The following is a 16903-nucleotide window of genomic DNA, read 5'->3' as shown; positions in this document are numbered from 1 at the left end:
TTATCTTACAATAACTAGTAAGACCTGTTCCTCCCTTTAGTGATATAATGAGACATTTTCAGGGAACACTGTGATCTGGAAAATAAAGGGAAAATATAGGAGAGAATGAACAGTGCTGGCTATGGAAATAAAGGATGGAGTTCAACAGGAAATTATTATTAGTTCAGGAATCTTGGACAGCATTTTAAAATATGGTGAATTTTTAAAACTCGCAAACTCAAAAAAGCAACCGATTAACGTCATGTGAGTTAAGATTATGAAAAGAGTGTGTTGTCCAACTCTATGTGACGTTCAAAAGCTTTATTGTTAGAAATGCAGCTGGGTTTCTTTGGTAGGTATCAGGGGATGGATTAAGAGAAGAGGGAGAAAATCTTCTGTCCCCCTGTTTTTCATTAAAGGGATAGTTCACCCAAAAATGAAAAGTCTGTCATAATTTACTCACCCTCAAGTTGTTTCAAACTTGTATGAGTTTTTTTGTTCTGCTGAACACAAAATAAGATATTTTGAAGAATGTTTGTAACCAAGCAGATTGAGGGGGAATAAATGATGACAGAATTTTCATTTTTGGGTGAACTATCCCTTTAAGCCAAAACGAATTCCTGATTTGGGCAAGATAAATAATATCATATTTATACTGGAAATGAACACAGTGTTGTGAAACAGCTTTCAGACATCATTCAGTTGACATGCCGAATGATATAAAGTACATAACTTCACCTTCTTTATATCTCCATGAAGTGAGAAAGATCTGATGGCTTTAACAGCGATCCACTGGGTTTTGAGCTCTTTTGGAGAACTGCTTGTTTTCATCGGATAACCTGGGAGAAGAATTAAACAGGTGTTCGAACAAATGCCAAGACTTTTAAAACGCACTTCCTCGACCTCCCTCTGGGTGCTGTTACTTAACCTGATGAATCCTAGACAGACTAGTTTACCATATAGACAAACAAAAAGGACAGCAAAATTATTATGGAAGGCAAAGCATCTTTGTGGCAAAGTCCGGATATTATTCTGCATGGTTTGCCTGCAGCTCTACCAACTGATGCATAATGGAGAGAGTGTGAACATTTCAACAGATGTGAGAGTGAATGAGGCGCTTAATGGACTTCTATCAGGCAAAATATATTTGTAAAGTAACAACTACACAGAGTCCAACAGTGAAGATACATGGAAAAGCCTTTATTATCAAGCTTATGAGAAATAAATACAAATAAGGGACTGCAGTCCTAAAGGTCCCATTTGGGGTAAAAGGCCCTTTAAAAGCGTGCGCACTTCAACCAGAGCGAGAGCAAGAGCACATCCATCAGAGCTTCGTTCGGGGTTACAGAAGCCATCAGCAGCGCTGCCATTTTCTTTTTAGACCATTTGGTTGTGAGAGAACGAAAACCTTGTTCAGCTTCCCAAATAACCCAGCATTAAGGAAACAGTGGATGCAGTTTGTTTTTCCGGAGCAGCAAAGGAGTTCTCGAAGTGTGTTTGTTAGTTCCCGGTCATGAGTCGAAACCGCAGGCAGTGAGTGGAACTGCATCAAATGTCTGTGTTTTGTTGGCAATTGGCGCGCAAGTGCATATAATGTAAACAACACGAACGTATAGTGAATAGAAAGTTATCCAGGGATAATGATGTATTGTGTGTGTGCCCATGACTCTTTAGCTCTTTAACTACTCTGTAGGTACTCAAGATTAACATGAGATTGGCAGAAACTGTGTGTTTTTAATATTTATAGCTGTCTTTCAATTAACACAGTTTTTTTAATAGTTCTAGTTTAAGTTAACAATAGTAACACTGTTATGCATGAAATTACATTTGCTTTTGAGTTAATTTTTACAGAAATTTGAAAAATGTCATATGTATTTGCTTTTGGTGACAAATTTTGCCATGTCACAATTGTGCCCCTTTTTTTTTTTTTTACACAAATTATGCTTTTCCATTATCCATAATCCAAAATTAAATCATCATGATCTTTGTGGACATATGTAGGATGCAAAGTTAATGTTCCACATTCATTTACTCCTTTAATGCTTTAAACAAGTGCAGAATGGACTGGGTTATAGAGAGGGTTTCAAAATCTCTCAAAACAGATGTTAAACCCTTTTGATCACTTCGATTGTCTGGTTTTCAGTTTCTCCTTCCTGTGGGCTGATGTATCTGCTGAGGAGGCAGTTTTAGTCCGTAGCGGTGAGGACTTGTAGAGAACACAAGTGGATCCATCCTCCCCGATCCGATAGGACACCTCGGAAGGGTCCACCCACAGTGTCAGCTCTATGGGAAGTGATGAGTAAAGCTGCTCTTGTGCAAGTCCAACAGCAGAGGCTGCTTTTCCAATGAGAGGGTCCATTTTACGGTTGATCCGTAAACATCTGTAGCCAGAGCCTCTGCAGGGAGCATGAGGAAACCAATGGTGCTGATAGTACTCTAAAAGAGAGACATATCAGGTGAATAATAGCAACAAATACAAAAATAGCGTGCATACTAACACTTTAAAGTCATTTTAAAGCATTTACTTGTCATAAAAAATAATACTAGATTATTCAGTCTTTGTTTAAAAAATATATTTTAATAAAAAATAGGCTACTTTAAAAAATAACGTTAAAATACAATAAGCAATTTAAATGAACAAAGATATTGCTGGCGAGTTAATACTCAATTAGTAAAGAAAAGCCAGCTCACACAACTTCTTCTCTCACCTAGTAGCGCATCAGAGAGTGTGTGAGTGAAGAGCTGCAGCTGATCTCCAGTCAGAGACGCCCTGCCTCTGCTCAGTAAACCGCCGATGAAAGTAGCAGCGACTGACACCTCTGTTTTCATCCTGTTTTCAGCGAGCATATGTTCTTCAATAAAAAGATACGAGCTGTCGAAACAAATAAAGGTAACTTACAATGTAGGCAACTCTACAAATGCAGTTATTTATCTTAAATAGTTTTGCATAACTCACCTGTAGGTTTTCAACGACACAAAACGCTAAAAAAAACTGATTTATTTTTAAGTATAAATACCGTCGGACTAAAACAGACATTCAATTTAAACTAGAATAGTAGCTACATTAATTAATTGCTGGACGGGCAAATATTAATGAGTAAAACTAAAGCAGAACCTTCCAAACAGTTACGTCATAGTGCAGAATTAGCGCGCTTCTCTAGCGCCATCGCTTGGCAAATCAAGTCACGTGTGCAGAGACATTTCTCAATCAGCTTGATTGTGATTTTAATGTAGTTTTAGACCAGCTTTTACATTAAACTGGCTCAGAAACAGTTATGATATAAAATGTTGAGAGAAAATCTGCATAAGGTATTAAAATGTGCGCGATATGGAGCTGGTAGCACATGGTATGCTAACTAAGCATGTTCCAATTATCCAACATATTTAAAAACAAACATGGGAGGGGTGGGTATGTGTAGAACTGTGAATAAAATGCATTCCAGTTCTGTGGATATCTGCAGTTTTCTGAGGAATTTTGGGTGTGTAGATTATGTGTGGGCCTGGTGATAATTCTTCAGCATTTCATTTCTTTTTGTGAAGCAAGAGTTCACTGAATAAATCAAATCTAATTTTATTTATGAAGCACATTTAAAATCAACCTTGGTTGGCCAGAGTGCTGTATGAAAGCAAAAACAGGAAAGACAAAAATCAAAATCAAAGCAGGAAATACATTAGAATTACAAAGAAAATATGAGTTTTAAGCATGGATTTAAATTCAGCTAATGTAGAAGCAGTTCTAACATGTAGTGGTAAGTTATTCGATTACCGATAGGAGATGTTGATCTCTTGACCTAAGTGATCTGGCTGGATTGTGAGTGACAATTAAGTCAGAGAGATATTTAGGGGCTTGATTACAACAAGCTTTGTAGATTGTACTAATATCAAATACTGTACAATATTGAATATTGTGCATGAATAAATATCTTACACAATAGTTACTACACTAGTAACTACATATTTCATAAGGCTTATTTTAGGCTTAATCAAAGGCTTAATCAATCTGTAGCTTTTCTGGAATTTGACAGACCTTTACACTTTTTGATTTAAAACTGTTTTGTTTTGTTCTCTGCAGACACTAATCCAACTATACTTAAGCAACTATGTTGTCATATTGTTGAGTAAAAGCAGTGTCCTAAACCGGAAAGACCTGAAAGACGAGAAGAGAGTAAACAGATTATACACCACACAATTCCGTTATTCATGCATATGTATTGTATTTACCATTTATCTCTATTGCAGGGTGTGGAAAGCCCCACACTCCATACATTAGCAAGATAAGCTCCTCCCTTTGTCCACAAATAGCAGAGCAGAGGGTGTGTCCTCAGTCTCCCTGAGTATAATAACACCAGTGGAAAACTCTTCTGCTGCGGAAGGAGAAGAAAGAGAGACCTGCATTGTTGAAGTGAAACCCAACACATTTCAAATGAGGTAAGGAAGTCTGCTTTTCAGTATATTAAGCTTTGTATGTTGCTCTGCCACAGTTTGTGAGCGTGTTGAGGCTTTCTCTGTGCTGAGATTCCCATGTTGTAGCTACTTGGCAAATAATTGCTAGGAAAGTTCTTTGGAGAAATGTGTGGGGAACAAAAACTATTAGAAAGCTCTAGAACTCACAGATCATGTTTCAGCCTGTTATATGCAGTCCGGATTACTTCCAACAACAGCATAGGCTATTAACTTCACAATAGGTCCCTTACCTTTAAGCAGACACATCCTGATCGTTGACACTGTCTATCATTTGTTTAACACACATTCACTTTCTGATCACAGGTCTTACCTAAAAAGCAGTTAAAACTTTGATCAGAACATGATTAGGGTTGTTAATCAGTCTTTCAATAGCAAATTTAAGTGGTTTGGGGTCTTCCAATTTCATAAAAACTGACAAATTGTTATTGTCTTTGTGTGTTTTTATCAGTGATCTTTTTGGGATCGGAATGGGGAAATTAGGACTAAAAAAAAAAAATCTTTAAAAAATGAGAACTTTCCATTCCACAAACCACAATCATATGATGAAGTATCACACATCAGTTTTCAGATCTTTTTTTGCAGTAACTGCAAGTCTGTAACAATACAGTCAAATGAGTTTATTTAGCTGAGTTATATGATTTAATTCTTGTCTTTTATTCTCCCTTGTCCTGCTTCTACATTCTTGTTTTTTACACTTCTACAGTGTCTTCCTGCATACGACTCATCTATTCCTGTTAATATAACATTTAAAGGCTGTTCTTTCCCATTGAATTGTGAAGCTATAACTACAGGGGTCTCTCTCTAACGCTTTACATGCAGGATGACCGTCAGACTGTTCCTCTTCACCCTCTTCATTCTTTCTGGCTCGCTGGCCTGCTATGGCTTCAAAATTTGTGCCTTTAATGTTCAGAGTTTTGGTGATTCAAAATCAGCCAATATCAAAATCATGAACTCTCTATCACGGGTAAGAGGATGAATAGTACAATGCTTTTAACTTTATATATATATATATATAAAACATGTCTAAATGTGTACTGTTTTGTTTTGTCTTGCAGATTGTAGCTCGTTGTGACATATGTTTACTCCAGGAGGTCAGAGATCAGAAAAAAAAAGCCATCACACGCCTGCTTGATGCAGTCAACAGGTAAACAACATGCAAGTATTAAAAATCTGAACTTATAGTGTAACAAATCAGATTTAAGAGAAAAGCAAATATATATAGTGCATAAATGCTGTTATGTTATGTTTTGTTTTCAGTCTTAATAATAATGATTATGACTATGTGGCGAGTGAACGTCTCGGGAGAACAAAAGCATATCAGGAGCAATACGTTTTTATTTACAGGTATGTGTTCAGAACTTTGTACTTTAGGACAATATGTAAAAGCTAAGGATGCACAAGATATTGGGAAAATATTTAAATTTAATATTGTTAATTTAATCAGCAGCGTTGGGGAAAGTTACGCATTACAATATTGCGTTACTACCTAAAAAAGTAACTAGCTGCATTACCTGTGTTACCTTTGTCTCATCTGGGATGGGCTTGCTTGTTTGTTTTTAACCCTAACCCAAATTCATGCGTGTACAGTAAAGGGCGCAGCTTAAAACAAACCTTTCAGCTGTGCTGCCATTCTGGAAAGCAGAAGAATAGGACACAGGAGTAGAACGTTCAACACTCTTACTTCAGCAATAAAAAATAGATAAATAAAAAAACGTGATGTTTATCTAAAGTCATTTTTGCTTATCGGTATGGTTGAATTGGATTACCGAAGTTCAGCAGCAAAAGCATTGGTTAATAAAGTGAGATTAAATACATAAAGTATCTTTGTGTAATTTAACATTTAAAGGGATAGTTCACCCAAAAATGAAAATTCTGTCATTAATTCCTCACCCTCATGTCGTTCCTAACCTGTAAGACCTTCGTTCATCTTCGGAACACAAATTAAGATATTTTTGATGAAATCGGAGAGCTCCCTGACTTCTCCATAGACGGCAATTTAATGAACACTTTCAAGGCCCAGAAAGGCAGTTAAAACATTGTTAAAATAATCCATGTGACTCCAGTGGTTCAACCTTAATTTTATGAAGCGACGAGAATACTTTTTGTGCGGAAAAACAAACAAAAATGACTTTTATTCAACAATTTCGTTCTAGCCAGTGTCAGTCTCCTACTAGGTGAGAGAGCTCTCATTTGTGTTCCGAAGATGAACGAAGCTCTTACGGGTTTGGAACGACATGAGGGTGAAAGACAGAATTAAAATCTTTGGGGGAACTGTCTCTTTAACTGTTGCAGGTTTGCAATTCACAGTTTTTATTCATTTTTGAGGAATACTGAATCTGTTTTTGTGCACGTGAGATGAGTAAATGCCTGCTCACATTTAGTCTACAACTACAATAACCATCAAGTTTAGACAGCGCACACAACACCTCCAGATTTCTCTCAACATGAGGACAGAAGAGGTGTCAGTCAATACATGGGAAAACAATGTAATTATTTGAAGAAGTTATTTTGTTGTAAATTATAATGTGTTACTTTACTAGTTACTTGAAAAAGTAATCTGATTACGTAACTTGCATTACTTGCAATGCGTTACCCTCAACACTGTTTATTGGTATACTAATTTCCCCTATTTTTGCATTAAATTAGATTTGCTGTCATCTAACACACTTACAGTTGTTTAAAACATTAATAATTTAATGACACCGTCTTTAGCAAATCTCAATATATATATATATATATATATATATATATATATATATATATATATATATATATATATATATATATATATATATATATATATATATATATATATATACAACCCCAAATCAGAAAAAGTTGGGACAGTATGGAAAACGCAAATAAAAATAAAAAGAAGTGATTTCTAAATTTACTTTTATTGTAATATTGTTTGTAGACAATATTGCAGACAATATGAACACAAAATATTTCATGTTTTGTCTGGTCAACTTCATGTCATTTGTAAATATGCATCCTTTCCTGTCATTCAGACCTGCAACACATTTCAAAAAAAGTTGGGACAGGAGAAATTTAGGGCTAGTAATGAGGTAAAATGGTTAAATAATGATGTGATTTGAAACAGGTGATGTCAACAGGTGATTGTAATTATGATTTGGTACAAAAGCAGCATCCAAGAAAGGTCTAAACCTTTAGGAGCAAAGATGGGCCGAGGATCGCCAGTTTGCCAACAAATACGTGAGAAAATTATTGAAATGTTTAAAAATAATGTTCCTCAAAGAAAGATAGGAAGAGATTTGGATATTTCACATTCAACAGTGCATAACATAATTAAAAGATTCAAGGAATCTGGAGGAATTTCAGTGCGTAAAGGACAAGGGCGCAAGCCTAAGCTGAACAACCGTGATCTCCGATCCCTCAGGCGGCACTGCATCAAGAATCGTCATTCATTTATAAGCGATATCACCACATGGGCTCAGGACTACTTTGGCAAACCTTTGTCAAGTACCACAATACGTAGTTACATCCACAAATGCCAGTTAAAACTGTACTGTGCCAAAAGGAAGCCCTATATTAAGAGTTTCCAGAAGCGCCGTTGACTTCTTTGGGCTCGGAGGCATCTGGGATGGACCATCACACAGTGGAAACGTGTACTGTGGTCAGATGAGTCAGTATTTCAGGTATTTTTGGGGAGGAATGGACACCGTGTGCTTCGGACCAAAGAAGAAAAGGATCATCCAGACTGTTACCAGCAACAAGTCCAAAAGCCAGGGTCTGTCATGGTATGGGGTTGTGTCAGTGCCCTTGGCAAAGGTAACTTGCACTTCTGTGAAGGCACCATTAATGCTGAAAAGTACATAGAGATTTTGGAGCATAAAATGCTGCCTTCAAGAAGACATCTTTTCCAGGGACGTCCATGCATATTTCAACAAGACAATGCAAAACCACATTCTGCACACATTACAAAGTCCTGGCTGCGGAGAAAGAGGGTACGGGTACTTGGGTACGGGTCCCGACCTGTCTCCAATAGAGAATGTGTTGCGCATTTTGAAGCGCAAAATGCGACAACGAAGACCCCGTACTGTTGCCCACCTTAAGACTTGTTTGCAGGAAGAATGGGACAAAATTACACCTGAAACACTTCATCACTTGGTGTCTCCAGTCCCTAAACGTCTTTTAAGTGTTGTGAAAAGGAATGGCAACATTACAAAGTGGTAAATGCTTTACTGTCCCAACTTTTTTTTAAATGTGTTGCAGGTCTGAATGACAGGAAAGGATGCATATTTACAAATGACATGAAGTTGACCAGACAAAACATGAAATATTTTGTGTTCATATTGTCTGCAACGAAATACAAGTCAAAGTAAATTTAGAAATCACTTTTTTTTCTTTTTTTTTTTGCGTTTTCTATACTGTCCCCACTTTTTCTGATTTGGGGTTGTATATATATATATATTGTACATTATAATATTGTGATACCTAGATTCACTTGTAGCATTTAAAATGATTGATTTTAGTTCTTTGTGTTACAAAATATCTTAGAATTTGAATATGTTTATCAGTTATCAACCATAACATGAAAATAATTTTTGGCTTATCATTATTGGTGCATCCCTAGTTAAGGCAGTAATGTGAATTATTATTGGTTATGTATGTCTTGTATTACTTTCATTAATACTAATATATTCTTGATCATCATAATTGGTTTTAAGGGATTTCAGGCTTTGCACAATAATTTTCCTATTTTTTTCTTTCCTCAAACAGGAAAAGCACAGCAAAACTGAAAAAACAGTATCAGTATCCAGATACGCAGAATGGGGATGTTGATGCTTTCTCCAGAGAACCCTTTGTGGTACATTTTCAAGCCCCTAAAACAGGTCAAATTACAAAAAGGAAAACTTGCTCACTGAATTCATTCAAATCATTGTAAGTTTTGATCATGATCTGATAATGAATGTCTCTGTTAACAGTGGCCAAGGAGTTTGTCTTGATTCCGCAGCACACTACTCCTTCAAATGCCACCAAAGAGATTGATGAACTTTACGATGTCTTTGTGGATGTTAAAGAGCGATGGAAAATTGAGGTGTGATGACGGATCTCCTATATTATATAGAGCGTAATACCTTGAGATCAAGTCTTAAACCTTGCTTTTTTGTCATCTTGCCAGAATGTGATGTTTCTTGGGGACTTCAATGCAGCTTGTGGTTATGTGGCTAAAAAGAACCGCAAGAACATCAGGCTATTCTCTGACCCGACATTCATCTGGCTGATTCAGGATAACGTGGACACTACGGTGAAACAGTCAACTGATTGTGCATACGACAGGTATGCTTTCGAAACGTTAATATATCAGCATAATATAATAAAGCTGCTTATGATTTGCATGTAGACACTGCATAACGATTCGTATTTATGGCTACAATCCACAGAATTGTTGTGCATGGAGAGCCATTTCTCAGAACAATAGAACCGTTTTCAGCACAGCCCTTCAATTTTCCCAAGGAACTGCATCTTACAGAGGCTCAGGTAAGCCAAATTCAGCATTTACCGTTATTTTGTGCAATTTCACGTCACTGAACTTTGGATTGTCTGTTATAGGCTTTAGAAGTAAGTGATCACTACCCCATCGAGGTGGTCCTCAAAACTCAGAAATCAGGGATTTTCCCAAGAAGCAACAAAGCATCATGTCTTTTGCCTACAGCGTTTGTCCTGAATGTCTTGCTGCTACTGCAGATGATCATATGAACACAAATCAGCCAGAAGTGGATTATTCATCTCACCTAAATGAAGTGAAGACTTTACTTTGCTGTTACACAGCTGCACTGTACTTGAGCTCGTACATATCCACTACTGTTTACATCTACAAAATGTGCCGCTTATTAGTGGATGTGACTGAATTGTTTTACAGCTTTTAAAATGGATAATCATAGAGAACTGGCTCAGGTCGTATATTCCTGTTGTCTTTTTGACTGTATAAATTAAATTTCTCATTTAGTCATGCAAGTTAAATGTTTTCATTTTGAGATTTTTATTTTTGTAATAAACTCTGAAAAAACATGCAACTGTAAGAATGAGTTTAACTTTTCACACCCCAATGCACATTTTGTTAGCTGTCATTAGATCAATCGAAAAGTTCTAATAATCGAACCAATACAAATCAGCCTGAAACTCAAAACACATTGTTAATGTAAAAGTTTCCAAGTAGTTTAACCAGCAGTTTGTCAAATCAAGTCATGGCCAGAGGTTTATAAGGAGCCATGTGACAAACCCAGAAATTAGCTGACAAAGTTTGAGTCTGATTATCACGCTTTTTGCTTTAAAACAAAGTTTGATACAAAACTAGACAGCCAAATGCCCAAACAATCCCATCAAGAGAATCTATAACTTTAAATATTATGTCAATTCTGGAGATATTTGAATTAAACCAACTGTATTACCATGTTTGATTTTCCCTACATACACATTTTGAAGGCTGCGTCTTCCAGAGGTCACATTTGAAGGCTGCATACGTCATCATCGAGGCAGTCTCATTTAAGTAAAGTAACTTAGATTGCAAAGAAAGAAATTATTGTATTTTACACCTCACGAGGAACAGTCAGAAAGAAATTATAGTGTTTTACACCTCACAAGGAATAACGGTCAGTTTTATTATACTTAAGATATCCTTGATGACATATGCCGCCTTCAAACGCAACCTCTGGAGGACAGCCTCCGAAGTGAGATGCAGCTTTAATCATTCACATTCTAGAATTCCACACAATTATATTACATTTATTAAACTACACGTTCAAAATGCAAGGCAAAAAAGAAACAACAAGACTGTAAATCAAAGAATGGACTTTATTTGTGGCCATTAGAGCCCTGGGTCACACAGATGCACTGAAGTGTGTGGTGCTTAGTTGGCGTGCAGGGCCTTCCAGCGGCTCAGAGGTCCATGGCTGGGGATGTATTTCACACCACAGCCGTCGGGGACCAGACGCTTCTCCGCCAGCATTTCATCAAAGTCGCAGGCGTTGAACTTTGTGAAGCCATACTTCTTGGAGATGTGGATCTAAGAGGGAGGAGCACAGTCAGCAGACCACTTCTACACAATTAACAGACCAGTGGTTCTCAAATAAAATACCCCCCCGGACACAATTCCTTTGAAATAGACCGAGTAAACCTAGCCTGATCTCCCGGCGATTTGATTTCACCCTGCAACTCAGTCTGGAAACCTGTACATTCATTTCTACTGCTTCCTTTACACTTTTCCAGGAACCAATCACAGACTGGCTTATCCACCTGGTGTGCTATTGCTGGGTTTAACACAAGGATGGATAGAGAAGCGATGGGTCGTTGCCCGTTGATCACGCCACTTGTGGTCTGATTGGTTTAAGGACTATCCAATTGCGTACGGTCATTTAATTAATGCTAGTTTATCACGCCTCTTGTGCAGTAGAAATGTAGCAGACTCCCCAGACCAATGTTCAATCTTAAATTGAGCTTGATCTGGTGATGGCCAGACAACAAATAGCCTTCAGATGAGATTAATCAATCTTAAAAAAAATTTTTTTTTAAATGGTCAAACGGAAAATTCTATCAAAAATAAGCAATGTCATGTCTCAATGGTCCCTTAAAGGGCCCAGCACTGCACAGCCAGGCTCATACACAACCAAATAATTACTGTCTGCAGCCTTTGCACACCACACAAGTACAGACAACTTGTCTAGTCGGCTTAATAAGCTGCAGGTAAGAGTCACAGATGCTCTAAAGGCCCATTTATACTTCTGCGTCGAGTGTACGCCGTAGGCTACACGCGTAGCCGACGCCGTCGTGAGCATTTATACTTCTGCGCTGTTGTCTGCGTCAATGTGCAATTCCACATGCAGACGCTAGAAGGCAGTGTCCTCGGGCATGTTGGTGTAATCAAGACAACAGCCGAAGAAGAAGCAGCTTGATGTGTAGAATCTGTACATTCATGTCGGAATATCAGCAGCAGTGAGAGAGCGGCTTTTCTTGCAGCTTGAGTTGTTGTATCTCTAGTTGATTAGTAAAGTTAAATAAGGCGATCTGGCGCTGGAATGTGTTTGTGAAACCATGCGGAGCTCGTGGCCGCTGTTTTCAGCAGCGGTGGCTCAGCAAGCGATTGTTGTTGCGGAGACTTCATTCACGAAATATACCCTAATGTGTCCCTGTTCTTGATATACAATTACTGATTAACATCTTTGGTTTTAATGAGAAAATAAATAAACTATATTCAGCGGATCTATGTATTTATTTACTACCATAAAGAATCGCTGGACTGCAAAATATTGTGTTATAGCAGACGTAAGGAACTATCATCCAATTTCTGGACACACACACACACTCCTATCGCAGATTTTTTATTTATTTATTGACCAGAGGGAAGGGTTCTGGCAGACCAATCACAGCGCTTGCGGTCCGCGTAGAATTGACGCGTTGTTACATTTTTGGAGAGGTGCGCGTCAGGCTACGGCGTAGGGTACGGCGTATCCAACGCGTCTATGCGTAGGGTACGCCGTACCCTCTGCGTGCACTCGACGCAGAAGTATAAATTGGCCTTAAGTGTGCGAATAGCGGTTGGCGCTCTACCTTCATAAATCAGCACCAAACACCAATTCCACTGAATTCCTCTTCAGACCATTTACTTTGCACCATCTGAACAAGCCTGACATTCCTTGTCATCGAAATGCACCTCTTCAGTCGAGGACATCACAAGGTGTTATTGTGAACGCGCAGTTCAGCAGCGAGAAGACACCGAGCTTGTGAGGAGCCGCCAAGTGCTCTCACTACAGCCACTGATAGTTCATACAAAGCATCACTGAAATATTAATTTAGTTTTTTTTAAGTTTAAAGTTGTTCTGATTCATCTAACGTTTCAATTGCATTACAAAGTGAAACTATTGCAGATATTTAATCATCTAGTAGTCAGAGATGGGGTGGATTTTTTTGGTGGGGGTGGGGGGGGCACATGACCAAAAGTTGAGAACCACAGATCTAGACATTTTTCAACTTCATGATAAGTACCTTCTGACGGCCAGGGAACTTGAACTTGGCTCTCCTCAGAGCCTCGATGATATGTTCCTTGTTCTGGGCCTTTGTGCGCACGGACATGATCACCTGGCCAATACACACACGGGCCACTGTGCCCTGTGGCTTACCGAAAGCACCACGCATACCAGTCTGGAGCCTGGAGAGGAGATGAACATTAAGATTAATTCACTCAAAAAGGTAAAAATGGAAATTCTATCAAAAGTAAGCAATGTTATGTCTCAATGGTCCCTTAAAGGGCCCAGCACTGCACAGCCAGGCTCATACACAACCAAATAATTACTGTCTGCAGCCTTTGCACACCACACAAGTACAGACAACCTGTCTAGTCGGCTTAATAAGCTGCAGGTAAGAGTCACAGACAGCACGTGCTCACCTATCAGCTCCAGCACAGGACAACATTTTGTTGATGCGGATGACATGGAAAGGGTGCAGACGCACACGGATGTGGAATCCATCTTTACCGCAGGTCTTCACCATGTACTTGTTGGCGCAGATACGGGCAGCCTCAAGAGCTAGACAGCAAATAGCAGATTAAAGAAATGTTAAGACTATGTATCAGAAAGTGCTTCATGTCATGTTTAAACTATGGACAAATACATTATTCAAGATATAAACACCAGTATTGTATGAAGACACCATACCTTCACTGGACAGCTGCTCATACTCATCAGATACCATGTGACCGCACAGGGGGAACTCATCCACCTTAGCCTTCTTCCTGCCCAAGTCGAAGATCCTGATCTTAGGATCTGAGTTTGTGAGTAGGACATGCTCAATCAGAACAAATCTCAAACTACATGATTCATTAATCAAATCAATATCACCAAATTTGAAACACTTTTTGGCTAATAAATTCTAGATAAAATAGAATAGCAATGTTATGTCTCAATGGTCCCTTAAAGGGCCCAGCACTGCACAGCCAGGCTCATACACAACCAAATAATTACTGTCTGCAGCCTTTGCACACCACACAAGTACAGACAACCTGTCTAGTCGGCTTAATAAGCTGCAGGTAAGAGTCACAGATGCTCCAAGTGCGTGAATAGCGGTTGGCGCTCTGACTTTATAAATCAACACCAATTCCACTGAATTTCTCTTCAGACCATTGACTTTGGACCATCTGAGCAAGTCTTTATTGTTTTTTTAAAGTTAAAAGTTGTTCTGGTTCGTTATTTAATGTTTCAATGGCATTACAAAGTTAAACTATTGCAGATGTTTTGCACAGCACGTTTTTCCATTTAAAATCTTTCAGTTAATCATTTTAGAGTGAAATTATCTAGTAGTCAGAGATGGGTTGGATTTTTTGACCAAAAGTTTGAGAACCAGACATTTTTCAACTTCATGATAAGTACCTTCTGACGGCCAGGGAACTTTAACTAATAAATTCTAGATTTTTTGTAGTTATACTATTAAGACTATAAGGGACTGAGCTTCAAATTAACTTGAATAATTTCAAACCGTTACTATGTATTGCAAGTTAGTTTAACCTTACACAAAAGCAATGATCAGCAGATGAAATGTGCACTAAAATGTTATCAGCTAGACAAAGTATATTCATTACAGAACCTTCAATGACAGACATTTAAAGGCTTAGAAAAAGGCATTTTAAAATTATCCTGATGGTCCTCCATAACTTACCAGGAACACCTCGACAGAAACGGGACTTGGGGTAAGGCTTGTTCTTACAGTATCTGTAGCTGAAGCAGATAAATTGACAATTAGCAAGGCTAGTAAAAAAAGAAAGAAAAGCAAGTTGTATATAAAACATCATGACATATTTGGGCGCTTCAATCATGACGCGTATCAAATATCTAAGAATTTATCAAATGCATTTTATTAGAAGCCAATATAATCAGCACAGTCGTGTTAACAGCAGAAAGTAGTCCATGTCAGTGTAATGTCACTGCCGAATGAGGCCGGTGTGCTGCACATGGTTAGCGGGCCTGCCATTTTCAGTACGGCCAATTTTTAAAACACTAAATTCACTAACTTACCAACGGGCTGGACGGCGGCCCATGGTTGCGATCTGTAATATAGACAATAACAATAGTTTTAAAGACAAAATGCGTATTTATAAGTGAATAAACACGTTGTTTTTTCGACAAATCTGAAGAGAGCGGCGAAGCGCGCTCTTACCACGCACTCACCTAATGGAGGAAAGGAAGAAAACTGATCTTCCGCTGCGTCATAATGCACCGATAGAAACTACTTCCGGTTACATATTAGTGGCCCATATATACTACAGTTTATTATAGTTAAAAATAAATACATAAATAAATAAATACCGAGTAATGCCCATTCATATAAGCGTGTTGTAGACAAATTATAGTTAGTCAATTTCTGTGCTCTTACGCCAACTGGGAAGTGTAGTTATGCGCTCCCTAATATAGCTGGTATTTGTAGTCCATGTCATGAGCATCCTTGTCCTTTGTCAGCGAGAAAAAAAGCCCATCATTCAGTCCAAAACCTACATGTGAAGCTTGCAAATGCCTCTACGGGACAGGTAAAGGCATTTTCCTAACCAAAAGACTATCACAAAATAAAAAAATACAAAGCATACGAACGCAATCCCCCCCGTCAAAATGCAACGACATTAACACGCTTTTCCGATCATGTATTCCTTGTAAATACAGTAGTTGGCCTACATGAATATGTGGGAAACCTTCAAAAGCCTGGAAGTAGTTTCACTATGGTACTGGCACACATTATGCTAATTTTTAAAAGGTAAGCTTGAGAAACTTCAACTAGTGCTGTGTCGTGTAGAAACTAAAGTTTCCGTTCACTTGCTTGGTCAGTAATATGGTTAACGTTAGCTTGTAAGATATTTATTTTTACGTTATAGTCATGCAAATAAAAATGATTTGTAGTACGACTGATGTTGACGCATTTCACTTCTTCAGAACAATCTTAGAATCTACTAGAATAGATCACGACAAAGCAACCATATCTGAAGACACAAGAGGACGACAAACACCTTCGAATGGATCCACTGGTTGCTCGTTCCACATTGTCTCGAGGGAGCGCTGTTGCTTTGTGCTTCTGCAGTTCGGATGTGGTAATGAAACCCCTCCTGCACACTCTTAATTTTTAGAGAGATGACCTAATATCTTTGAACTGTGGATAACGAGGACCAAATGCTCGGGTGGTCATTGAAACCAATGAAATCACAAATATTCAATGTAAAAATGACGTGACATTACAAAAATCCTCCTTCTGCTCTAACATGTGATGGAAATGTTGAACATCAGTTCAGATGTAGATCACTAAAGCAGCCATCATGTAAGAACAATAAAGGGAGAGATTTTAATCAGGCTTCAACAAAGATCATTTATAATCTAAGGAAACATCCACTCTATCCAAAGCTGAGGCCCAAAGCTTGTGAACAATCTGAAATATTCCTCTTGTCTACGTGTTCTTCAACTAACTG

At 38.2% G+C, this 16903-nt stretch overlaps 3 protein-coding genes across 5 annotated transcripts; 1 reads left to right on the top strand and 2 right to left on the bottom strand.

Annotated features, from left to right (window-relative positions):
- Nucleotides 1-2098: 2098 nt before the first annotated feature.
- Nucleotides 2099-2808, bottom strand: LOC307117253 (protein BTG2-like; the record flags this gene model as incomplete). The annotated part of the gene is made up of 2 exons (XM_079802045.1): nt 2099-2415; nt 2688-2808. The coding sequence occupies 2 exons, from the start codon at nt 2806-2808 to the stop codon at nt 2099-2101; spliced, it is 438 nt and encodes a 145-aa protein (XP_079658171.1).
- A 1354-nt stretch (nt 2809-4162) lies between these two features.
- On the top strand, nt 4163-10859 carry dnase1l1 (deoxyribonuclease I-like 1). 3 transcript variants are annotated; one of them, XM_079802858.1, is made up of 10 exons: nt 4283-4407; nt 5263-5407; nt 5499-5587; nt 5701-5787; nt 8680-8785; nt 9187-9299; nt 9393-9505; nt 9590-9747; nt 9852-9948; nt 10021-10488. In XM_079802858.1, the coding sequence occupies exons 3-10, from the start codon at nt 5575-5577 to the stop codon at nt 10165-10167; spliced, it is 834 nt and encodes a 277-aa protein (XP_079658984.1). In that variant the 5' UTR covers nt 4283-4407; nt 5263-5407; nt 5499-5574; the 3' UTR covers nt 10168-10488. The 3 variants fall into 3 exon arrangements, with proteins under 3 accessions (XP_079658982.1, XP_079658984.1, XP_079658983.1); XM_079802856.1 differs by lacking the exon at nt 8680-8785 and having other exon boundaries at nt 4163-4407; nt 10021-10859; XM_079802857.1 differs by lacking the exon at nt 8680-8785 and having other exon boundaries at nt 4309-4407; nt 9852-9952; nt 10124-10471.
- A 383-nt stretch (nt 10860-11242) lies between these two features.
- rpl10 (ribosomal protein L10) lies at nt 11243-15620 on the bottom strand. Its single transcript, XM_079802859.1, has 6 exons — nt 15471-15620; nt 15115-15173; nt 14118-14225; nt 13850-13988; nt 13450-13612; nt 11243-11473 (listed from the first exon to the last, which is right to left on the bottom strand). The coding sequence occupies exons 1-6, from the start codon at nt 15491-15493 to the stop codon at nt 11318-11320; spliced, it is 648 nt and encodes a 215-aa protein (XP_079658985.1). The 5' UTR covers nt 15494-15620; the 3' UTR covers nt 11243-11317.
- Nucleotides 15621-16903: the final 1283 nt, after the last annotated feature.

This window comes from Gobio gobio, assembly GCF_949357685.1.
Source record: "Gobio gobio genome assembly, chromosome: 21".
NCBI lineage: Eukaryota > Metazoa > Chordata > Actinopteri > Cypriniformes > Gobionidae > Gobio > Gobio gobio.
The sequence above is the reverse complement of the archived record's forward strand: the minus strand, read 5'-3'. Positions and strand labels throughout refer to the sequence as shown.

Bases quoted from the DNA above. Each gene is read 5' to 3' on its own strand.
- dnase1l1 (XM_079802856.1), top strand. The intron at 9,748-9,851 runs GTATGCTTTCGA...TACAATCCACAG, and splicing joins ACTGATTGTGCATACGACAG to AATTGTTGTGCATGGAGAGC. The intron at 9,949-10,020 runs GTAAGCCAAATT...TGTCTGTTATAG, and splicing joins TGCATCTTACAGAGGCTCAG to GCTTTAGAAGTAAGTGATCA.
- rpl10 (XM_079802859.1), bottom strand. From the start codon at position 15,493: ATGGGCCGCCGTCCAGCCCGTTG. The intron at 13,613-13,849 runs GTGAGCACGTGC...TCTCCTCTCCAG, and splicing joins TCCTGTGCTGGAGCTGATAG to GCTCCAGACTGGTATGCGTG. The intron at 11,474-13,449 runs GTACTTATCATG...CCTCCCTCTTAG, and splicing joins AGTTCCCTGGCCGTCAGAAG to ATCCACATCTCCAAGAAGTA.